This window comes from Podarcis muralis, chromosome 15, assembly GCF_964188315.1.
Source record: "Podarcis muralis chromosome 15, rPodMur119.hap1.1, whole genome shotgun sequence".
NCBI classification, from domain to species: domain Eukaryota; kingdom Metazoa; phylum Chordata; class Lepidosauria; order Squamata; family Lacertidae; genus Podarcis; species Podarcis muralis.
Window position 1 is genome coordinate 821,674 of NC_135669.1, and position 25,093 is coordinate 846,766.

At 39.4% G+C, this 25,093-nt stretch overlaps 1 protein-coding gene and 1 pseudogene across 9 annotated transcripts in view; one reads left to right on the forward strand and one right to left on the reverse strand.

Annotated features, from left to right (window-relative positions):
* Positions 1–1,591: 1,591 nt before the first annotated feature.
* Positions 1,592–25,093, reverse strand: part of ADAM9 (ADAM metallopeptidase domain 9) — a 197,428-nt gene continuing 173,926 nt past the window's right edge. For 7 of the 9 annotated variants that reach the window (XM_077919271.1, XM_077919273.1, XM_077919269.1 and 4 more), the window contains 6 exons: positions 22,948–23,131; positions 21,597–21,677; positions 20,349–20,466; positions 12,888–13,047; positions 12,181–12,225; positions 1,592–10,682 (listed from right to left, as the gene is read on the reverse strand). In XM_077919271.1, the coding sequence (XP_077775397.1) occupies positions 10,544–10,682; positions 12,181–12,225; positions 12,888–13,047; positions 20,349–20,466; positions 21,597–21,677; positions 22,948–23,131 (727 nt within the window). In that variant the 3' untranslated portion in view covers positions 1,592–10,543. The remainder of the gene's footprint in view (positions 10,683–12,180; positions 12,226–12,887; positions 13,048–20,348; positions 20,467–21,596; positions 21,678–22,947; positions 23,132–25,093) is intronic. The other 2 variants (XM_028707292.2, XM_077919270.1) reach the window with 2 other exon arrangements.
* Positions 3,102–4,016, forward strand: LOC144325660 (uncharacterized; annotated as a pseudogene).

Consider the following 25,093-nt stretch of genomic DNA (forward strand, 5'->3'; position numbering starts at 1 on the left):
GGGGCCACGTTGCGGGCTGCCTTGGCCGAGGCTGGGAGAGGGGTGGGGGCTCGGTTCTCGCCAACGTGCCCCCTTCCTGCTGCTTTTGCGGATTGGGCAAGAACCGCTCATCCTGAGCCGGCGTTTGGATTCATCAAAATGTCTATAAACAAGTTTCAAAAAGCCATGATTTCTAATATATGAGCGTGGTGCAGTCTCCCAGTTGGTAGAGCATGAGGCTCTTAATCTCAGGGTCGTGGGCTCAAGCCCCACATTGGGCAAGATTCCTGTATTGAAGGAGATGGACTAGAAGAGCCTTGGGGTCCCTTCCAACTCTGTAATTCTGATTGTATGTATACATGAGCATGGGAAATGAGGGGCAGATGGAGCTCAACAACCTGGAAGGGTATGTAGGAGAAGGAAAACTGATCTGAAATCTCTGCTGCCTTGCAAGTCATAATGGGGAAGAGAATGCTCAGGAGAAACCCCACACAAATCTCTGAAACACATGGCACCTTGTACACCTCCGTCCGGCAACTCCTGCAGGCAAGCTGGTGCTTTCCTTTGGACCCCATCAGCGAGGCCAAGAGGGGGACCCTGCCATCTGGGCAGCCCAGGCTTGTGCCTTGGCATCGTCACTTTGGTGCTTGCCAGCGCAGCTGTTTGACTTGTAGTTTCCACAGACATCAGGCTGGTGGTTGTGGGTAACGGGAGGCCTGACTAGAGGGAACCCAGAATGGGGAACCTCAGGCTCCAGGTCACATGCGGCCTTCTAGATCTGAGAGTCTTCCCAGGCCACACCCCTCACCAGCCCTGCTTTGCCACCCTTTGTGTGTGTTTGCGCCAGGCTTCAATGTGTCCTCGAACCCAAATTACCAGGACAGGTACCAGAAAAGAGGAGCTGCCCTCAGCAAATTAGGTTGGATGGGTCATAAGATTTGCACTGCCATCCTGCTCCTCCCCCAGAATCACCTAGTTTAGCAGTAGTATGCAAGGCAACAAAATTTCATTCACAAACAAAAATTCATGTAAAGCTGGAAGAAGGGGACAAAGTAATTGTTTCATTTCTACTTCCCACACAGCTGGTAAGCCTAAGAGCTGGCGGGGGGGGGGGGGGGACTTTAGCTGTGAAGAATGCTTGGATGTGTGCCTAAGAATATAAGCTTTGCTTTTAGGTAGAGCTTTGATGGGTAATTGGCAGTACTTGCAGCAAAGCAAACCTTTCCCTTGTCACTTTAATCTGCATGATTAGGGGGAGTTTCATTTCTTAATATGTGCCATGAAAGAAAGCTGAGGGAGCAAATAGGATAGTAGGAAATAGCAGCCAGGGAGCAGGAGGCAAAAGTGCCTGTTACCCCCTTGCTCCCTCTGGCAGAAATCCCTGGCAGAATTGGCATCTATTCCCTCGAAGAGAGATTAGCTCACTGCTGGTTTTCGTTGCTTGGAGATGGCAGATGAAGGTAAAGAGGCTCTTGGAACAAGCAGTAAGCCCCCATTGGGGTGTAGGCCGCAGCATGTGCCTGCTGATGCCGACCCATAATGAAGCCCCTGCATGCTGTATACAAATGCAAAGAAGGACCTGGAGAACCATTCACAGAATAATTTTCACCTGTATAAGCAAGCAGTAGTTTATTAAACAGCTAGAAGTCATATAAACAGCAGGAGCCTGACCCAGGTCTGGTCACATCGTGTCTTCTTGGTTGCTCAAGCTACTCACATGCCAGGGGCAGCAGGAGGGAGAGAGGAGAGAGGAGAGAAGACATGATGGAGCAATACAATAAGGAGAATCAGCAAAATTTAGCACCACCCAGAAAGATGGAGAAGAGATTGGAAAAACATCCTTCTCCCACAGAAGCCTCTCCACTCCCTGCACAATCTTTGAAATTTCTGTACCATGGCTGGCCCAAGACACTCGGGCTCCTAAGGCAAACCACAAACTGGCATCTCCTGCCTGTCAGGAAGGAAGGTCTGAGTTCACTTCATCTACATCAGAACCGGGCGAATAAAGCTGTGCATTGGGAAAAAGAGTTGGAGGAAACCTGTTTGCCAAGAGGCCGCTGGGAAACACAGATCTGGCCTCCAAGGAGTGGTGTCACTGCCCCCACAGCAGCAGCAGGGGGCGATGTGTACCTTGGAGGCCAGATCTGCTGCCCCCATGAATCCTACTTTGTACCTTACCTATGAGAGGCAAGATCTAGTTTTGTGGGGCTTTGCCTGGAAGTGCTGCTGCTGTTATGAAACAGTTCCCCAAGCAATGCCTGTCACTGCTTTGTTCAGCCTTCACCAAGGTGGTGCCCACCAGATGTTTCAGACCATAACTCCCTTTAGCCTGGCATCAAACAGCCATGCTCACTAAGACCAACAGGAGCTGCACTCCATAACATCTGGAGGGCACCACCCTGGTGAAGGCTGGCAGAGTTTTAGGTGTGCCATTTAACCTTGTTGAATTGATGAAACCACGTGAATTGAGAAAACAGTATCTAAACAATTAGAATGAATACTATCATATATATGCAGTTAAAATTGAGTAATGATGATTAATAATATACAGTGGTACCTTGGTTCTCAAACTTAATCTGTCCTGGAAGTCTGTTCCAAAACCAAAGCATTCCAAAACCAGGGCACACTTTCCCATAGAAAGTAATGCAAAGAGGATTAATCTGCTCCATACTTTTAAAAACAACCCCTAAAACAGCAGGTTAACATGGATTTTACTATCTAACAAGACCATTGATTCATAAAATGAAAGCAATAATCATTTGATTTAATCATTATGAAGTGTGTTGATTAAGGAATTTATAGTAAGTATATTGACAAATCGTATTAACTAAGTTCTAGGACATAAAGGGTAACAAATCTCGATTCAGGATCTGAGATAGTAGGGAGGGCAAGGAGAAATATTGATTGACAAATATTTTAAGAAGTTGGTAATCCAATTTAGATTAGAGTATTTAATAATACATAAATGCCAAATGCGGGAGGAATAATTGAACAAATACTTCCCAGAGCTCTCTGAATAGAAACAATACAGACCTGAGGGTATTTAAAGTACAAAAATATCAAAGGAACTTATTAAGACTGGGACAAAGCTTATATTCATGTGTATATAGAGAAGCAACTAAAATGACTTCCAAGAAATTACAGTGGCCTCTTCAGGAGCTCCAAGACGCCAATCAGTGGCGGAGTTAGATACGAATGATGATATAAGAGAGTTGGTTATTGGAATGAATAAATCTATTAATGATAAACTTGATTCCATGGGCAACAAGATTGAGCAAAATTCAAAATTAATAATGGACCTATCTGCACAGCTAAAAGATCTGACTATTAAAATTAGGGAGATAGAGAAAACGGTCCAAGATTTGAAATCTAGAACTAATAAACAAGAGGAACTCTCGAAGGAAAAAACCAATAAAATTAAAAATGAGAGTAAAGGGCTGAAAAAAGGCCAAGACGTTATAAATGATGAGGTAATAGAATTAAAGAGAATATAGGAGAAAATGTTAGATTAAATCGCGATTCTCGAGATGCACTAAAGGGAGCTTATTCTACGCTTTCAGGGGATCCCAGAGATGCAGAATGAAGACATTGAAACCATACTGACAAAAGAATTAGCTAGATGGCTCGGAGTCCAAGAAGAAGAATTAATAATGGACATAGATAAGATCTTCAGAATAAATTCTGAAAGAACAAATTCGAATAAAGGATCAGGAACTGTATGGTCTTCTTTAATTCAAGACTAGTGAAGGATAAAGTACTCCAGAAAAGGAAGTTGACAATAGATGAAAGGAATATAATAATTCATAAAGAAATATCAAAAAGACTCCTTAAAAAGACAAAATTACAAGACATTAACAGATGCTTTAAAAACCAACACAATAAGATACAAATGGGAATTCCTGGAGAGGATATTTAGGGAAGTTCTGGAGAAAATACAAGAGAGAACTGGGAGGAGAATTCATGCAGGAGAGAGAAGCGTTAGAAGCTACAGGAGAGGAGTAAAAGCAATTCTTATCAAGAGATACAATAAGATGTAACCCACTAGATTAAATCTATATTTATTCTATATATTTTTCTGAATCCAATTTGTAATTGTTATTTGATAAATTTGAACATTATCTCGTAGAATATCAATGGTTTTAATAATAAAAAGAAAAGGAATAAAACCCAACATATGCTAAAAAAGAACTGGGACATTATCTGTCTTCAGGAAACACATATAGCTAAGAAGCACAAGAGAGTTTTGGCAAATAAGAAACTAGGGGTAGAATTTATAGCTTCAGATTTACATAAAAGAGAGGAATCGTTATATACATAAACCCAAAATTAGCATCCAAATTAATATTTAAAGACAATGAAGGACGATTGCTGGGCGTGCAGTTAACAAGAGGCAAAGAAAAATTAATACTGGTGGGTGTGTACTTTCCAAATGGAAACAAATCAAAATACGTTAAAAAACTAGAGGAAAGATTATTGGAACATAACAATGAGGACATGATTCTTATGGGAGATTTTAATGGGGTCACTTTGTTGAACCTTGATAGAACAGAAAGAGAGAAAACATCTAAGGAAGGAAAATTCCCAATTTCCCCCCCAAATGGTTGAAGATCTGAACTTAGTAGATGCTTGGAGAAATAAACATACAAATGAAAGACAGTATACATTCTATTCCGAAGCTAAAAAATCTGCAGGTCGAATAGATGGACTATGGATATCGAATAGTTTAATGACACTAATTTAAAAAACTGAGATTCAGCCCAAATCCATTTCAGACCATAACCTGATTACACTAGAATTAAGGGATAAGAAGAAAATGAACAAGCAGTGGAGGATGAATGAGAGAATCCTGAATGATGAGAAAATTATTTAAAAGGCTGAAGAGGCCATGAAAAAATTCTTTGAAATAAATATGACACAAGAGACTGATATTAGGATCAATATGGGATGCCTGTAAGGCCTTTATATGAGGCTTGTATATCCAACAAAACATAATACAAAAAAGGATTAGAGAATCAAAGTTAGATCAGATTAGACAAGAGATTGAAAGAAATGAGAATCTATTGGTGAACAATCCAAAAAAAAAAAAAACGCAAACCAAAATATTAAAATATTGTAATCCCAACTATCAATATTCTTAAATGATGAAATAGAGAATAACATCAAATGGATGAAACAAAATAATTTTGAATTTGCTAACAGACGAGGCAAACTGTTTGCGTGGTAATTAAAAAAGAAACAAAGAGAAAAACAAATTGATAAGATAGTACAAGACAGTAGCGTAATCGACAAACAGGAATAAATAAATAATTGTTTTTTAAGATATTTCAGGAAGTTATATAAGATAGGAACGGAAGGAGAACATGACATAGTGAAATACAAGGGAAAGAAATTCCCAAAATAGCACAAGAGAAACTTGAACAATTAAACTCGCCAATTACCAGGAAGGAGATACACCAGTCAATCTCGAGTTCTAAGCTGGGCAAATCCCCAGGCCCAGATGGACTTCCTGTAATCCATTATAAAAAAAATGGAATAGATTATAGCCCCGCCACTCATGAATAAAATAATACAAGATAGGAAATGCTAGTCAACACCTAGAAGGCTTTCAATAACCTTTCTTGGAAATTTCTAAGGAAAGTGATTGACCTATTCACAACGGGAGAATGATTTACCTCGGCTATAAAGGCCATATATGAGAAACAGAAAGCAAATCTAATAATCAATGATGGGAAAACAGAATACATCCCAACAGAAAAAGGCACAAGGCGAAGCTGCCCACCCACTCTCTCCTGTACTTTTTGTATTAACCCTAGAAATATTAAATTTGGAAATGAGGAAAGAAGAAAAAATTAAAGGGATATCTTTAGGTCAAAAGACTATCAAATTGAAAGCTTTTGCAGATGATTTAATTTTAACAGTAGAAAACCTGGAAACGAGTATTCCCAAAGCGTTGGAAAAGATAACAGAATTCGGAGAGGTCTCCAGCTTCAAACTTAACAGATCAAAAACAAAGCTTATGGTTAAAAATATACAGGAGCAAGAGAAAAAGGAATTGCAGGGAAAAAACAGGGTTGTCGATAGTGAAAAAAACAAAATATTTGGGAATTGACATTTTTGATGACAATTATAAAAAAACCTGGAATGAATTATTATTTTTTTGGTAGAAATTTGGGCTAGACTGAAATTATCATTTTGGGGAAGAATCTCAGTAATAAAAATGAATATACTCCCCAAAATGCTCTTTCTTTTTCAAATGATGTCGATTATAGCGAAAACAGAATGCATTGAAGAATGGAGGTAAGATCTGACAAGGTTCATTTGGCAGGGTAAGAAACCTCGTATTAAATACAAATTACTGACAGACAGGAAAGAAAGAAAAAGAAAGAAAGAAAGAAAGAAAGAAAGAAAGGGGTTTGCACTACCAAAATTAAAAATCTTTTGGCCTGGCAAATGAAAAAAAGACAAAAACTTAATACTATCACGAATTTGGAAGTGGAAGGAAAGAATATACAGAACCCAGTGGAGATCAGGAAGTGCTTTCAGAGATACTTTAAACAACTTTATACACAGGAGAAGCAAAAAGAAATGGATATTGATCGATTTCTGAAAATAAATGGACTATGCAAAATCTCTCAGGACAAACAGCTAATGTTGAATCATAAGATAACGGATCAGGAGATGGAAGGGGCCATCCAGAACATGCAATTAGGCAAATCTCCAGGACCAGATGGTTTGACTTCAAGATATTACAGATCTTTGAAAGAATGGTTAATACAACCATTGAAAGAAGTCTGTAACGAAATATTGGAAGGAAGACAGGCACCAGAGTCGTGGAAGGAAGCTTATATTACACTTATACCAAAAACAGAGACTGAAAAGACACAGCTCAAGAACTACCGCCCTATATCGTTGCTTAATGTGGATTATAAAATCTTTGCAGATATTTTGGCTAAAAGATTAAAAAGGGTGTTAGCAGAAGAAATTCATAAAGACCAAGCGGGCTTTCTCCCGGGCAGACATTTGTCTGATAATACGAGGAATATAATTAATATTCTAGAAAAACTACAAGTGAACATCAATACTAAAGCAGTCTTGATATTCGTGGACGCAGAGAAAGCCTTTGACAACATGTCTTGGAGTTTTATGAAGAAGAATCTACAGGGGATGGGGGTAGGACAAGGTTTTGAAAATGGTATAGGTGCAATTTATTCAGAACAAAAGGCAAAATTAATTGTGAACAATGTGATGACAGAAGAGTTTAAGATTGAAAAAGGGACACGGCAAGGTTGCCCAATTTCTCCATTGCTTTTTATATTGGTCCTCGAGGTTTTGTTAAACATGATTAGAAAGGACCAAGAGGTTAAAGGTATAGAAGTGGGTGCTAAACAGTACAAACTGAAAGCGTTTGCTACAGGAGCCAGAACCTAGTACTAAAAGGGTATTAGAACTGATTCAAGAATTTGGACAGGTTGCAGGTTTCAAGTTGAATAAGATGAAAACCAAGGTTTTAGAGCAAAATTTAACTGTGAATGAGAGAGAGAAGTTTCAGGAGGAGACAGAGCTAACATTGGTCAAAAAAGTAAAATACTTAGGGGTTAACATGACTGCTAAAAATGTGAATTTATTTAAGAATAATTATGAAAAATGTTGGATTGAAGTGAAAAAGGATTTAGAAGTATGGACAAATTTGAAGTTATCGTTGCTAGGCCGAATTGCTGTGATAAAAATGAATGTGCTGCCAAGGATGTTATTTTTGTTTCAAACATTGCAAATTTTGGATAAGATGGACTGTTTCAAGAAGTGGCAGAAGGATATTTCCAGATTTGTTTGGCAGGGCAAGAAGCCTCGAATAAAATTTAAGATATTAACCGATGCTAAAGAAAGAGGTGGATTTGCCCTGCCAGACCTTAAACTTTATTATGAATCAGCCGCTTTTTGCTGGCTGAGAGAATGGCTGCTTCTTGAAAATACTGAAGTGTTGGATTTAGAAGGTTTCAATAATGTATTTGGTTGGCATGCATACTTGTGGTACGATAAGGTAAAAGTACATAAAGCGTTTAAAAATCATATTGTTAGAAAAGCATTGTTTAATGTTTGGATAAGATACAAGGATTTATTAGAAAAGAAAACCCCAAGGTGGTTGTCACCAATGGAAGCGAAGGCACAGAAAAAAACTCGATATGGAGGCCAAATGGCCGAAATATTGGGAAATCCTGGAACAAGATGGAGACAGAATAAAATTGCAGAGCTTTGAAAAATTGAAAAATAAAGTGCGAGATTGGCTCCATTATTACCAAATAATGGAGGCATACAAATTGAACAAAAAAGTTGGTTTCCAGGTGGAAAAATCAAAATTGGAAACAGAATTGTTAGATCCAAAAACCAAGAATTTGTCAAGAATGTATAACTTGCTGTTGAAATGGAACACACAGGATGAAACGGTGAAATCTGCTATGATTAAATGGGCACAAGATGTTGGACACAACATAATGATGGCTGACTGGGAACAGTTATGGACCACAGGTATGAAATTCATGGTATGCAATGCCCTAAGAGAAAATTTAATGAAAATGATCTACAGGTGGTACATGACACCAGTCAAGCTTGAAAAAATTTATCATTTGCCCAATAATAAATGTTGGAAATGTAATGAGACTGAAGGTACATTCTTTCACCTTTGGTGGACATGCCCAAGGATTAAGACATTCTGGGAGATGATTTATAATGAAATGAAAAAGGTATTTAAATATACCTTCCTGAAGAAACCAGAGGCCTTTCTCCTGGGCATGGTCGGCCAATTGGTGTTAAAGAAGGACAGAACTTTTTTTATGTATGCAACAACAGCAGCAAGAATACTCATCGCGAAGTATTGGAAGACACAAGATTTACCCACCAGGGAAGAATGGCAGATGAAGTTGATGGACTATATGGAATTAGCGGAAATGACTGGCAGAATTCGAGACCAGGGAGAAGAGTCGGTGGAAGAAGACTGGAAGAAGTTTAAAGATTATTTACAGAAACATTGTAAAATTAATGAATGCTAGAAGAATGTTGGAATGAAGTGATATGGCTTTAGTAGAAATGTTATAAGGAATTAAGTATAAATAGATTAATAGAGTATTAAAGGAAAAATAAGGTTAAAATGTGTTAGGATAATTATAGGATAGAAAACAGGGGAAGATGGAAAGGAATTGCTGAAATAATTAATAGATGTGGAATACAAAAAGGGAGGTGTGAGGAGGTCGTGGAAATATGTGAAAGAAAGAAAGATAAGATATTGAAAAATTTCTCTTTTTTTCTTTTTTTTCTTTTTTGCTTTGATGTGTTTTTAAACTGTTTTTGTTTTGTCTTGTTAGTTTAATGTTTTAGTATCTCTTTGTATTGTAATGTATTGTTTTTTCTGTGCTTTCTCTTTTTTGTTTTGTTGTAAAAGTAATAAACATTATTAAAAAAAATCTTTTATCAGGCAGTGTTTAATTTGGCTGAGTGATTGGATTCTACTAGAGAAAACAGATATTTTGGATTTGCAGAGTGTCAACAACAGATTTGGGTGGCATGGCTACCTTGGTTATAAGAAGGTAAAAGCTCACAAGAGTGTTCACCATATTGTAAGGAATGCATTATATAAGGCGTGGACGAGATATAAACCACTAATAGAACCAAAAACACCATGTTGGTTGTCCCCATTAGAGGCATTCACAGTTAAAAAATTAAACATGCAAAGCAATTGGGCAACATATAGCCAATTATTAAAAGAAGACCAAGGACACCTGAAGTTAAAATCATTTGAGGAGATAAGACACTATCTTACTGACTGGCTCCAGTTCCATCAGTTAAATAATATATGTGGATAAAAAGCAGGATTTGAGAAAGAAGAATCTAAATTACAAAAATACTATCAAAAAACAATAAGAAATTATTATCTAAAACCTATGAGTTGCTGTTTCTTTTCTTATTTTCTTTTGAATTTTTTGTTTGCAGCAGCCAGACTAGTACTGGCAAAAAATTGGAAAGGAGATACTATCCCAAGAATACTAACCAAGAAGATTGGTTAAATAAACTATGTGATTCTATAGAACTGGCAAAGTTAACACCAGACAAATCAGAAACAAAGGAGTGGATGGAAAATGTTTTCAAGACTATAAGAAAAAACACTGGTCTAAAGATAACATGTTAATATGCATAGATAAGTATGTAAAAGCTGAAATAGATAGAATAGATATACTAGGAATATCAGGGACAAGATATAAAAGATGCAATGGTAAAAAGACTGGAAAAAAATAAAGAATGTTGAGGTTTTTTGGGGAGGAAGCCACAGGGGGGATTTGTATATATGTTTTTGTTTTGTTTTTTGTTATTTTATTTTTTATGTTAATTTTTATTTTTTGTGTTTTTTTAAGCAAGAAAACAAAAAGAAAAGAAAAGAAAAGAAAGCAATAATCAATGTACTGCAGTCACACAATCAGTAGCTGAACTGGGTTCCACATAGTCACAAAAACAAAAAGAGCCACAAAAACAAAAACACAAAATAAATAGCAGAAACAGACAGACCTCAGTGTAACACTCAAAATGGAGCATGTTTGGCTTCCGAAATATGTTTGCAATCCGGAACACTTACTTCCGGGTTTGCAGTGTTTGGGTTCCAAGTTGTTTGAGTACCAAGGCGTCTGAGAACCAAGGTACCACTGTAAGAATGTATAATGCTGTAAACAAAAAATTCAAAAGAAAATAAGAAAAGAAACAGCAAACATCACTGCAATTAATAGGACAGTATTTAATGAGTTTTTTGTTTGTATTTGTAGTATTTATATATTTATGATCTATAATTTAAGGAGACTCATAGTCATATACAGTGGTACCTTGGGTTAAGTACTTAATTCATTCCGGAGGTCCGTTCTTAACCTGAAACTGTTCTTAACCTGAAGCACCACTTTAGCTAATGGGGCCTCCTGCTGCCACCGCACCGCCGGAGCACGATTTCTGTTCTCATCCTGAAGCAAAGTTCTTAACCTGAAGCACTATTTCTGGGTTAGCGGAGTCTGTAACCTGAAGTGTATGTAACCTGAAGCATATGTAACCTGAGGTACCACTGTATTCCCACAGAATAGCAAAAGTCATGAACATTTTTTAAAAATTCTTTGGAATCCTGCCTGACAGTCCCCTCCAGGAGACAAGCAAAATTCCTCCTTGTTTAGAAAGGCTTCGGGTTGTGCGACTGATTCCTGCATGCGGTATGATCCATCCCAACTCATGTTCCATGTCAACCACAAGTGAACCCACCTCTTTGGGTTGCTTTGGCTGACTGGCTCAACCTTGGTGTGGCACAAACTCTCATCTTCTGCATCACAATCCTTCACTCAGTGCAGTGATCAACTGGAGGCTGATGGCTGTTCTGGGGTGTCTGTGACTCTGCCTGTTGCATCTTCCACTCTTGGCCTTGGAGAACCTTGGGTGTGCCCTGAACCTTTGTCTCAGCTTAGGACGAATGTGAGTGCTCTTTGAAGGCCCCCTAAGCCCAGAGCTATATGGGTGCTGTGTTGTGGGGGTTCTCCTGTGTTGTGCTAAAAGAACAACAGCTGTGAGTTCAAGCAGTCTGGCTTGTAGGGGTGCCTGGAGACTAGCAGTAGAGGGCTGACTGCTGGATGCACATTGTGTGTCTGATGATGCAGTGGGTGTGCTAGGAGCAGGACTTCTTCATTATGAGTCCATTGGCTGCATGTGGGGGCAGCCTGTGGGTATCCTTGCTGGTGGAATCTAGGAACAGTAGGCTTTGATGGTTTTCCAGGAATGCTGTGTCTGTGACTATTAAGCTGACTTCTAATTTTTGGATTGGTGTGTTTTCCCCTCCCAGGTAGAGTGATACTGAATAGTAGATATGACAGTTATTTCGCTGGCAGAGCAACAGAATCACTCTCCGGCCGCCCCCATGCACCACCCCTGAGTAAAAGACTGCTCTGCCCATGTTTGTTTTCAGGTCTTATTTTACTGTGTGTTCCCTTGAGGCTCCTTGGAAGGAAAGGTAATAAGCAGATTTTGCAGATAAACCCAGTCCATCCTCAAGTGGTGGGGAAAACTAGACAATTTAATCCATGTTTCACTATCACAAAGGGAGAAAATAAATTAGGGAGTGATCCTTTTCTAGACTGCAGCCAGCTCTGGAAGGAAAATTAATCAATATACTTTAAGTTAGTTGAAGCTTACCTTGTTTTGTCTGACATGCTATATTCATCGGATCTAGTATAAGATCTGAAATGTAATGAGAATTAAGATTACTTAACCTTAATTACATACAGATAAACATACCTCAGTTTTGTCATGGAGTTAGCTTTACTATAATGTCTGAAAGTTAATTAAAGTTAATTATACTGGGGTGGGCAACCTATGACCCTTCAGAGGTTGCTGGACTACACCTCCCATCTTTCCTGACCACTAGCCACCATGGGTTGTTGCAGTACAACAGCACCTGGAGGGTCACAGGTTTCCTATCCTTGCTTTTCTTTCTTTTGTTGTTGGACATCATCTCCCTCCAGTATGGCCAACCACAGCTGGAGGGATACAGCCCCCCTTCCCTGATAAATACTAACAGCAAACTCCTATCTGTGTTATTATGCAGCTGAAATGGCACCTCTGACGCATCAGCAGGCTCAGATGAACCCCAAGGTTTGCAGAAATACAACAAAATTATTAGGAAAAAACCCTAAGCAAGGGACTTTCCACACACACACACACTACAGTAAAACCCCACAGCCCAATGCAAAAGTGTGTGATAGGGGAAAGGGAATGTGGAGGCGGCCATGGCTGAAGACTGCATTCTGTTGCAGGTCCTACTTGTCCAAATTGTTGATGGACCAGAAGATTTCAGGTATGTACAGGGCAGGCCCTGATAAACTGCAGCCAAAGTGACTTACTCAGAATCGCCTAGAGACTCGCTGTCATCTGTGCAGTACTTGCTGATTCGTGCCCATTTGACAATCAGGATGGCTGACCCAACCACAATGGGCAGAAAGAGAAATATGCTCAGGAGCACCCACGTTCGCATGTTGTCTTCTATGACTCTTTCTGTAATATCTAGATGGAAACAAATTTCACAGCAAAGACTGAACCAGGAGAGCTGTCGCATTAGACATTTTTAGCGTGGCATTGCCCAATGCTCCAATTTTATAGAATTTTTTTAAGATTAGAAAGCAAACTCTTTCCACATTGCTAAAACAGCAACAACCAGAAAGGTTTTTTTTATTTTTAAATTAGCATTATTGTGGTATAAAAATGTAATATTGTAGTAACACAGTTTTATAGCACCATTCCTCTCTTTCATTTAAAAAAATAGAGAGCTAGAAAAGTGTTAAATAAAAAGACCATTTAAAAATATATATATTGGGGTTATAAAATGGCATCCTTCACAAAGGTCATAGTGAATGTGTACTGAGCTGCAGACAGAAGTCAAATCCACAGGTGTCCGAGGAACATAGCAGGTTATACACATAGAAAAATGCCCTACTACTAATGATGTAGGAAATCAGTTGCAGTTCTGCTTGCAACTTACAGCAGAAAAGCAGTAACTGGGTAGCACTAGGAATGTGTTAGCTTCTTTCTCTGCAGTGCTCTCTCTCTCTCTTCTGTGTCTAAGTGCTATCCTCATGTGCAGCTCCTGTTCCTTTCACTGGAGTTTGGGCAAGAGTGTCTCCTGGTAGAGTGTCTCCTGTGCTTCAGGGTTATTACAAGCAGAAGAAGGTATTGTTTGGATTTTTCATTCTGGCACCAATAAGTATTGTTCTGACCCAATTAATTGTAAACCCACACTGACTTTGTACTAGTCCACTGGGATTCAGCTGGCGCATCAGAATGCACAAGTCCATCACAGCCTGGTTAAGGGAGGGGCAGTAGTACTAAAACATTTGCTTTTCACTTTTGGTCTTTGAAAGAGAACTAGAAAACAGGGATGGAGAGAGGGTTTAAATCTATACTGAAAATTTTATACTAGCTTAACTGCCACCCTTCCCCCATTTCCTGGGAATTGCAGTTTAGTTCAGGTACTAAGAATTCTGAAACATTTCCGACTTCCGGGTTGGCGCCATCGGTAATGGCGGATTCCCTCTGACTCTGAGGGACTCTGCTCTACGGAAACCAGGTCTGCACCGCTACGGCGAAGCGGAGACCCTTCAAAAATTACAGGCGGGTGAAGCCTGTGACCGTGGGACTCGGCGGGCACCTTTCGCGCCCCCCCAATTTGTAAAGGAGCCCAATTACGGGCTCCAGAGCGAAGCGGGGTGAGCAGTGCGGTGCTGAGAGTCAACTGCTTCTTCCGTGGAGCGAAGCCGCACAGCCATTACCGGAGAGCGCTGACTTTTTCCTGTGAAAATCCGGCTACAAAACAACTACCCGTGAGTAGGTTAAAATTGGAAATAAAGGGAAATAAACACTTCATTCGGCACCGAAGCGGGGAGGCATAAACAGGAAGTCCGCCTTCCGTTTCTTGTAAACAGATCAAAGCAAAGAAGTTGTGAGCTAAGACCTGGAAAATCGATTGAGGAGGACTATAATCCTAACATCAAAACAAGCGATCTCCCCCCTTGGTTGCAGGAGAGGAGGGGGGAAAGGTGTGAATTAAATTTTCCTGCAAAAAGAGAGGAAAGGGAATAGAAATCCATCGCTTAAAACCTGGGAACGGGCTGCCAATGGACGATAAGATGCCGTTTTGTGAAATGCGCTTTCTGTGAATAGAGTACATTTTGACAGCTAATTCTGCAAGAGAGATACATTGTTCCTGGCTGGCTTCTCCTGATTTTAAAGTGACTAAAAAGTACCTGAACTTGAAACTGTTGCCTATTTTGTGAATTGGGGGCTTTAAAAAGAGTTATTTTTCAATGCAACAAGTCTTGACTGTTACTGTGTCCCCCTAGAGGAGGTTTGAAATTGTTACAGGGCCAGGGGAATTTTCCACTTCAAAACAAGCTATAAACCGTGGGATTGACCTTGGACTGTAGTAAGAGTGTTATGGCAGATGGGAAAGAAAAGATAGATTTGCTTCAAGAAAAAACAACGAGGTCTGGTAAATCCTGGCAGCGAAGAGCTTCAGCATCTGGCCCTGCAGCATCTGGTCCTTCTGCCCCATTAGCAGTATCATCTGTACAACCTAAGTCAAAAGTAATGGCATCTGAAGATGTTTTAGCAATTGCACTAGGTGGAATAAATGAATCTCTGGAAAAGTTAAGCAAACAAGTAGCTGAAGCATCAACTAAAATTGATCAAAATACCATAAGTATTAATAATTTGGGACAGAAGGTGAATACTAATACAGAAACCATTCAGAAATTGCTACAGGAATCTACCTTGACCCGACAGACAGCTGAAGAAGCTAAGGAAAAAGCAGTTGCTGTAGAGGAGAAGATACCACCTATAGAAAGACAATTAGAGGACCACAGGTCGATCTTGTCTATGATTGAATTGAAGGAGAAACAAACGAACCTGAGGATCAGGGCTGTACCTGAACTTGAGAAAAACAACCTGATTGACTTTCTTACTCAGGAATTTGCAGACTTTTGGAAACCAGATTTGGAGAAGGAAGAATTTAAGATAGTGAGTGCATTTAGACTTGGAAGAGGGGGGAAGAAGAACAGGGTGAGAGACTGTTTGATTACCCTCCGAACAAAAGAGGAGAGAGACAAAATCTTGAGTCTGCATTTCCAGAAGACCTTGGAAATACATCAGTCAAGAGTGGAGATATTTACAGGAAATACATCCCGAAATATCTTTTGGACCTTAGATCAAATTACAGAGATTTGGTTGACCTGTTGAGAGGCAACAGAATTCTTTTTAGGTGGGAATTTCCCCAAGGCCTATCGTTTAGCTTCAAAGGAATAAAAATAAAAATAAGATCAGTGGCTGACAAAGAAAGATTTTTGAAAGACTTTGAAGATTTGCAGAAAGAATCTGGAGAAGAACCAGGAGCACTAGAAAGAGGAATACTAGATAAAGCAATACTACCTTTTGAATTGGACTACACAAAGAAGGTGACACCACCGACAGAAGAGGAACAAGCACTTGGTGCAATTGGAGGAAAAGTAAAGTAACTACATCATGGCGTTGCAACTACTAAGCTGGAATACTAATGGTTTGAACTCCCCGCAGAAAAGGAAAAGAATCTTTCATTTATTAAAAAAGGAACAATTAGACTTGATTTGCTTACAGGAAACACATGTAATAAGGTTACACAGGAAAGTACTGCTTAATAAAAGATTAGGTCAAGAGTTTATTTCATCGGATAAAGTAAAAAAAAGAGTAGTGATTTATGCAAAGGAGAGTCTTTCACCTCACCGAAATTTATTTTTAAAGACGAGCAAGGAAGATTTGTGGCAATCGAAATCCAAATACAAGGAGAGAAATTTTTGATAGTAGGAGTTTATGCACCAAATGAGGGAAAATCAGAATTCTTTAAAAAGTTGCATGAGACCTTGATGGACTATTTGGACTACAATGTGATCTTGATGGGGGATATGAACGGAGTGGTATCTACAAATATGGATAAGGCACAAAGACAGGTAGTTACTAAGGACGGTAGACTACCAAAAACTTTTTTTGAGATGACTGACAATTTGGATTTAGTTGACATTTGGAGAACAAAGAACCCCTTGGGTAGAGAGGGAACTTTCTTTTCTGAAGCCAAAATGACATGGACAAGAATTGACCAAATATGGGTAACTAGAGTACTGGCTCCAAAGACAAGAAAAGTGGAAATTTGCCCCAAAACTTGCTCCGATCATAATGCTGTGAAGATGGAGATGAAACTAACACCAATTGGCTCTTTTAGATGGAGGATGAATGACACTTTGTTTAGGGATGAAGAAGTGATCAAGAAGGCCCAAAAAACCTTGAGAGACTACTTTGAGATAAATATGAACACCCATGTTGAAAAAAGAGTAATCTGGGATGCAAGTAAAGCGGTCATGAGAGGGTTTCTGATACAACAGAATGCTATAAAGAAGAGAAGAAAGACAAAATTTTGGAGAAAATAAAGGAAAGTGAGAAGAAATTGAGAGCAAAACCTAAGTCGCAAGAAATTTTGAGAGAAATAAAGTTGTACCAAGTACAATACATGAAAATGATGAATCAGGAAATAGAATGGAAGATGAAACAAAAGACATTTGAGTCAGCTAATAAATGTGGGAAATTGTTGGCCTGGCAAATGAAAAAAAGACAAAAACTCAACACTGTCACAAATTTGGAGGTGGAAGGAAAGAATATACAGAACCCAGTGGAGATTAAAAATTGTTTCCAGAGATACTTTAAACAACTATACACACAAGGGCCACAGAAAGAAATTGATATAGACCGCTTTTTGAAAATAAATGGATTACAAAAGATTTCCCAAGAAAATAAAGTATTGTTGAATTACAAAATAACTGAACAGGAGGTAGAAGGTGCCATTCAGAGCATGCAATTAGGTAAATCTCCAGGACCGGATGGACTGACTTCTAGATACTACAGAACTTTGAAAGAATGGCTAATACAACCTTTAAAGGAAGTCTGTAATGAAATATTGGAAGGGAAAAGGGCACCGGAGACATGGAGGGAAGCGTATATCACACTTATACCGAAAACAGAGACTGAAAAAACAACTCAAGAACTACCGCCCCATATAATTGCTTAATGTGGATTATAAAATTTTTGCAGACATTTTGGCAAGAAGATTAAAAAAAGTATTAACGGAAGAGATTCATAAAGATCAAGCAGGCTTTCTCCTGGGTAGACACTTGTCTGACAATACGAGAAATATAATTAATATTTTAGAAAAATTGCAAGTGAATATAAATACAAAGGCAGTTTTGATATTTGTGGACGCGGAGAAAGCTTTTGACAATATTTCCTGGAGTTTTATGAAGAAGAACCTACAGGGGATGGGGGTTGGTCAAGGTTTTGGAAATGGTATAAGTGCAATATACTCTGAACAAAAGGCTAAACTAATTGTTAACAATGTGGTGACAGAGGAATTTAAGATAGAGAAAGGGACTCGACAAGGTTGCCCAATATCCCCATTGATTTTTATATCAGTCCCGGAGGTCCCTTTAAATATGATTAGAAGGGACCAATTGGTTAAAGGTATACAAGTCGGAGCTAAACAGTACAAATTAAGAGCATTTGCAGATGATTTAGCATTGACACTACAGGAGCCAGAATCTAGTACTAAAAGAGTATTGGAACTGATTCAAGAATTTGGTCAAGTTGCAGGATTTAAGTTGAACAAGTCAAAAACCAAGGTTTTAGAGAAAAACTTTATAGGGATCGAAAGAGAGAGGTTTCAGAAGGAGACAGGTTTGACATTGGTTAAGAAAGTGAAATATCTGGGGGTTAATATGACAGCTAAGAATGTGAACCTATTTAAAGATAACTATGAGAAATGTTGGGTGGAAGTGAAAAAAGATTTAGAAATATGGTCGAATTTGAAGCTTTCACTGCTAGGCTGTATAGCTGTGATAAAAATGAATGTATTGCCAAGAATGTTATTTTTGTTTCAAACATTGCAAATTTTGGATAAAATGGATTGTTTCAAGAAGTGGCAGAGAGATATTACTAGATTTGTCTGACAGGGCAAGAAGCCTAGAATAAAATTTAAAATACTAACGGATGTAAAAGAAAGAGGTGGATTTGCCCTGCCAGACCTTAAACTTTATTATGAGTCGGCCGCATTTTGCTGGCTGAAAGACTGGCTGCTTCTTGAAAACGCCGACATTTTGGATTTAGAAGGGTTTAAAAATGTATTTGGGTGGCATGCATATCTGTGGTACGATAAGGTCAAAGCACATAAAGCATTTAAAAATCATATTGTCAGGAAAGCTTTGTTTAACGTCTGGATAAGATATAAGGATTTACATGAGAACAAAACCCCAAGGTGGTTGTCACCGATGGAAGCGAAGGCTCAGAAAAAGCTCAATATGGAGGCCAAATGGCCGAAATATTGGGAAATTTTGGAACAAGAGGGAGATAAATTGAAATTGCAGAGTTTTGAAAAACTAAAAAATAAAGTGCTAGACTGGCTTCACTATTATCAAATAATGGAGGCATTTAATATGGACAAGAAAATTGGCTTCCAGGTGGAAAAATCAAAATTGGAAACAGAACTGTTAGACCCCAAAACTAAGACTTTGTCAAGAATGTATAACTTGCTGTTGAAATGGAATACTCAAGATGAAACAGTGAAATCTGCTATGATTAAATGGGCACAAGATGTTTATGATGGCTGACTGGGAACAGTTATGGACCACAGGTATGAAGTTTATGGCATGTAATGCCTTAAGAGAGAATATTATGAAAATGATATACAGGTGGTACATGACACCAGTCAAGCTTGCAAAAATCTATCATTTGCCCGATAATAAATGTTGGAAATGTAAAGAAACTGAAGGTACATTCTTTCACCTTTGGTGGACGTGCCCAAGGATTAAGGCTTTCTTTGAGATTATTTATAATGAAATGAAAAAGGTATTTAAATATACCTTTCTGAAGAAACAAGAGGCCTTTCTCCTGGGCATAGTCAGCCAATTGGTGTTAAAGAAGGATAGAACATTCTTTATGTATGCCACAACAGCAGCAAGAATACTTATCGCAAAGTATTGGAAGACACAAGACTTACCCACTCTGGAAGAATGGCAGATGAAGGTGATGGACTACATGGAACTGGCGGAAATGACCGGCAGAATCCGAGACCAGGGAGAAGAGTCGGTGGAAGAAGATTGGAAGAAATTTAAAGACTATTTACAGAAATATTGCAAAATTAATGAATGTTAGAATGATGTTGGATTGAAGTTAAGTGGTTTTTAGCAGCAATGTTAAAGCTATAATATATTAAGATAAAAGATTAAGATAAAATCTAAGAGGGAAAGGATTTGCTGAATTAACTAATTGAATTGGAATACAAAAAAGGGAGGTGTGAGGAGGTCTGGGAAATAAGCAAATGAAATATAAGATATGGAAAGACTGAATTGTTTTTAAATGTTTTTATTTTGTATTTTCTGTTTTTTCTTTTTGTAACATTTTGAAAACTTTAATAAATATCTTTTTTAAAAAAAAAGAATTCTGAAACATTTCACTCACACTCACTCTCATAAACACACAGCCTACAATCCTAAAGTTCCTTTGGAAGAAGGAATGATTATTAAGCTAATGTGCTGTCACTTCTTAACTTGTTCTTTCTGCCTTGAGAAAGACAGAAAATTCAAGGGAAGAATAAAGAGGGGAATGAATGGGTTAAAACATAAATCAAACCCAGTCCCATGGTTTCAGGTTGAGATGAAAGGTGGGTCCTAATTCTAAACAGTTTGGAAACTACTGCAGCAGAGCTATTTGTCAGGATGGAAGGTCCTGCTTTTACTGACCAGAAGCCAACATACGAAGCCCACTGTCAATGCTTCCTCCTAGGGGGCCTCCTTTTTCCTTGCAATTTGGAGGTGCCCAACCTGGATCACAGTGGCAGTTTCTTTTGTTGTTGCAAATCTGAAGGTGGGGGAGGAATAGCAAACATTTACTCCTTGCTTACGTGCTTTATCTTAAAAAGAAAAATATGCTTTAAGAAAACATTATTATTCTTATTACTTCCTGAGTAGGGCCTCAGTTCTAGTCTAAAATAAAATTAAGGATAAAGTAGTAGTAGTAGTAGTAGTAGTAGTAGTAGTAGTAGTAGTAGTAATTATTATTATTATTATTTCATTATTTGTTCCCCGCCCATCTGACTGGTTTGCTCCAGCCACTCTGGGTTGCTTCCAGCATATATAAAAACATAATAAAACATTAAACATTTAAAAATTTCCTATACAGGGATGCCTTCAGATGTCTTCTAAAGGTTGAATAGAATATCTCCTTGACATCTGATGGGAGGGCGTTCACAGAGAGGGCACCACTACTGAGAAGGCCCTCTGCTTAGTTCCCTGTAACCTCACTTCTCGCTGGGAGGGAACTGCCAGAAGGCCCTTGGAGCTGGACCTTCAAAGGTAGCCCCACGTAGAGTATGCTGCAGTAGTCCAAGCGAGAGATAACCATGGTATGTACCGCTGTGGTGAGACAGTCCGCAGGCAGGTAGGGTCTCAGCCAGCGTACCAGATGGAGCAGGTAGACAGCTGCCCTGAAAATAGAATTAACCTGTGCCTCCATGGACAGCTGTGAGTCCAAAATGACTCCCAGGCTGCGTGCCTGGTCCTTCAAGGGCACAATTACCCCATTCAGGACTAGGAAGTCCTGCCCACTGTCCCCCAGAAACAGTACTTCTGTTTTGTTGAGGTTCAACCTCAACCTGTTAGCTGCCATCCATCCTCCAACCGCTTCCAGACACTCACACCGGACATTCACTAGTTCCAATTTAAATGGAAGGGATCCAAATTTTCCACATCCTCTAGACATGCCTGGAGCTGTTGAGCAACCACCTGCTCAATTACTTTGCCTAAGAATGGAAGATTTGATGATAATTGCCCATAATGGCTGGGTCCAAAGGGAATCAGCTGAGAGGCCATCAACAGGGGAACGCTTCAGGCACTCAAGAAAATACCAAATAGTTTCTGAGGGAAAACACCACCGTCTCCTTTTTATAGCTGAAACACTAACATGGAAAATATAACATTCATTTTACTTACTCCATGCCCAAAGCACTTTTTTGTAGGATCACAATCATATTTCAGGACGCCATACTTTTCACATACTTGTTTGATACAAACCTTTTAAAAAAGCAATAGCATTTTTCAGTTTTCAGAAGAGTTGCTGCCCTGCAACAGACCTTTTGCGTCCATCAGACCTTATCTATGAGTGCTTCCAGACAGGTGTTTATTGTGAGATCTGAATGCAATATTTTTCCAGTGTATGTACAACGTCATCTGCATCCAAGTGCTAGTCTGTATTTTCCCCTCCTCCATTAATCCAGATCTACCCTTTTTACAGGAAAACAGCATTATCATGGGAGGTTGTGGGGTGGGAAACAAGATGAAGCATAATGCCCAGCTTTCATCCCATCCTCTTGTCAAGCACCAATGTCTTAAAAACCTTTTCCTCTTCCTGTCTCCTCCACCTCCTATGAAAGTCAGAGGGCAGCTAATGAAGCCAGCAGGCCGATTCAGGAGTCAGTGGCAAGTGGCTGCTAGGGGCAGTACAAGCTTGGGGGGGGGGGGATAGTGGTCACATCTCTGCCCGCTGCTACAAGCAGCTATTTTCTCACTTGCTTCCCCTTTTGCAATCAGCAGTAGTAGCAACTCTTGCTTGGCCTCAGCCTGGTGCAAGAGGAAAAGGAAGAGGAAGAACTGGAGGAAGAACACCATGGCAGTAGGGGTACTCCAAATGGGCATATGGAGAGCCACCAGAAACCTGCAGCTAGCCCTGCATCATCCCCAACTGAAAGGAAGCCTGAACATGTAAATACCTGAAGGGAACTTTAGGCCAGGGACAAAGAACCCTTTTCAGGTCAAAGACCATGTTCCCCCCTGGCCAGTCTTCCAAGGGCCATATGCTAAAGTGGATGGAGCAAGAGAGATGACAGAAGCTGGCCATGCAAGTCTGTGGCCATGCTGTGTGGGTTGACATGCACACTCCTCTCTCCCTCTTCCACTCAGGCAAGCAAGAGGTGTCAGCACTGCTCAGGGACATGTTGCAGCCAAGCAAGAGCAGTCCAGGAGGGCACAGGGCAAGGCCAGCGAGAGATTAGATCTGTGGAGGGGGCATAGCCTGAGGAGCACTGAGCCCCCCCCCCCCCCCCCGCTTTCGGCACTTATGAACAAACAACATCTAATTGCATTTGCTGATTTCCATCTCTGCTTCTCCCATCGCTCCCAGCCCATCATACCTGTCTCCTCATAGCTGAAATTTAGATTTTAAGTTCTTCAAGCATGAGACCAGTGGTCTTCCTTTTGCTTATGCTGCTCTCTAGGACACCATACGCACTGGTGACAACATTTAAGTAACAGTAATAGTCATGCTGTGTCAGATTGTATCACTTACCTTTTTAGTTCCACATTTTGTACCATCTTTCACCAGCATTGGGTCCGGAAAGCCCTCTGGTTGTTGAAGGTCCAGAGATATACAAAGGGTATCTTGGAAAGGAGTGTACAGAATTGGAATGTTCATGTCAACATAAGGCTTTCTGGTTGGATAGACGCAAATTAACTTTCCACATTTGATATCCCTATCAAAGGCATTTGGAGAAAAGAACAGGATCACACATTTGCAAAGAGTTGGGGATTATGTATTGGAAATGTTTTTTTCACCTCCAAAATATCAGATTTAACAACTGAAGTATATTTTTGAACATGTTACCTAAAAATGCATGCTTTTCATTACACAGATGACATGTGGGAGGGGCTGGCATTCCTCAACCTTTGAAACATCTGGCATCAAAGATTACTGCCCAACAGTTTGTGCCCAACGGATTTATTTTGGTATATCTTAATTTGTTGTTGTAGTATGGTTTTTCTCTATTGATTTTCATATGTGAACTACCTTATAATCATTTTGGTGAAAGGCAAGCTACAATTAATTAATTAATTAATTAATCCTTCCTCTCAATCCATTTTTCTTTTGTGTTGTGTCCTTTATTTTTTCAAATTAGTTTTTATTAAAGATTTTATTGTGTAGCAAACAAATAGACAAAAAAGTACATATTGTGTCTCTACTTTCAATTCATAGTTTTTTTCACAGTTCGTTAACATTTAGTACTAGACACATATGAGATTGGGGGACAGGAGAGAGGGAAGGGGAGAGAGATGAGGGGATATTGATATTTTGTTCTGTTGTATAGTTTGTGCAGGGTTTTTATGTCAGCATCGTGTGGGTAGGTCCTCTATATATTTATTCATTTATGATGGCATTGCGAGAGATTTGAGTGTCCAACGCTCGGTTGGTTGTGTTCAGTTAGTTGCAGTGTGGTTTGTTTGTTTGTTTGTTTGTTTGTTTGTTTGTTTGTTTGTACGAGGGTATGGGGTTGTTGGGTCAGATTACCCATATTGATTCTTATGCTGTTGGGGTGGGGGAGAGAATAGATCATTGTCTTGTTGTGCTGTATATATGATAAAGGGGAGCCACACCCGTGCTACTTTAAGTTTGTTGGTTAACTTTTCTAATAGGGCAGTTTTCTATACCTTTTGGTACTAGTGGTCTATATTCACTCCTGATAGGTCATTCCAGTGTCTAGTCATGATGTTTTTAGTTGCTGAGAGTGTGACTTGTCATGTGAGTTGTTCCTTGGAAGATATTTAATAGGACTAATTCTGGAGTTGCTTCTATTACTTGTTTTCTTATTATGCAGATTTCCTGCAGCACTGATATACAAAAGGATTAAATTTGGGGGCATTCCCACCACATATGGAGGTACGTGGCCATGGAAGTGCAGCCTCTCCAGCATTTAGATGAGGAAGTGCCAGATTCCGTGGTGTTAGGTTCCATCTATAGATAAGTTTCAGAATGAGTTCTCTTCTTTTGGCTGAGATGGATTTAAATGATGGCTTTCACCACATTTTTGACCATTGGATGAAGTTTATTTCATATTCTATGTCATGCTCCTATTAGTCTTTAATTGTGGTGAGGGGTTTGTACTGTTTGTAGTGTAGAGTTTTATATAAAGACCTACATTGGCTCCCAGTACGTTTCCAAGCACAATTCAAAGTGCTGGTGTTGACCTTTAAAGCCCTAAACGGCCTCGGCCCAGTATACCTGAAGGAGCGTCTCCACCCCCATCGTTCTGCCCGGACACTGAGGTCCAGCACCAAGGGCCTTCTGGCGGTTCCCTCATTGCGAGAAGCAAAGCTACAGGGAACCAGGCAAAGGGCCTTCTTGGTGGTGGTGCCCGCCCTGTGGAACACCCTCCCATCAGATGTCAAAGCGATAAACAACTACCTGACATTCAGAAGACATCTTAAGGCAGCCCTGTTCAGGGAAGTTTTTAATGTGTGATATTTTAGTGTATTTTTGGTTTCTATGGAAGCCGCCCAGAGTGGCTGGGGAAACCCAGCCAGATGGGCGGGGTACAAATAATAAATTATTATTATTATTATTATTATTATTATTATTATTATTATTATTAAAATATTTGTAGATACCACTCCTTTGCTGTGTCTCTCTGTTGTTAGGAGGAGTTTTTCAATGTTAGTCA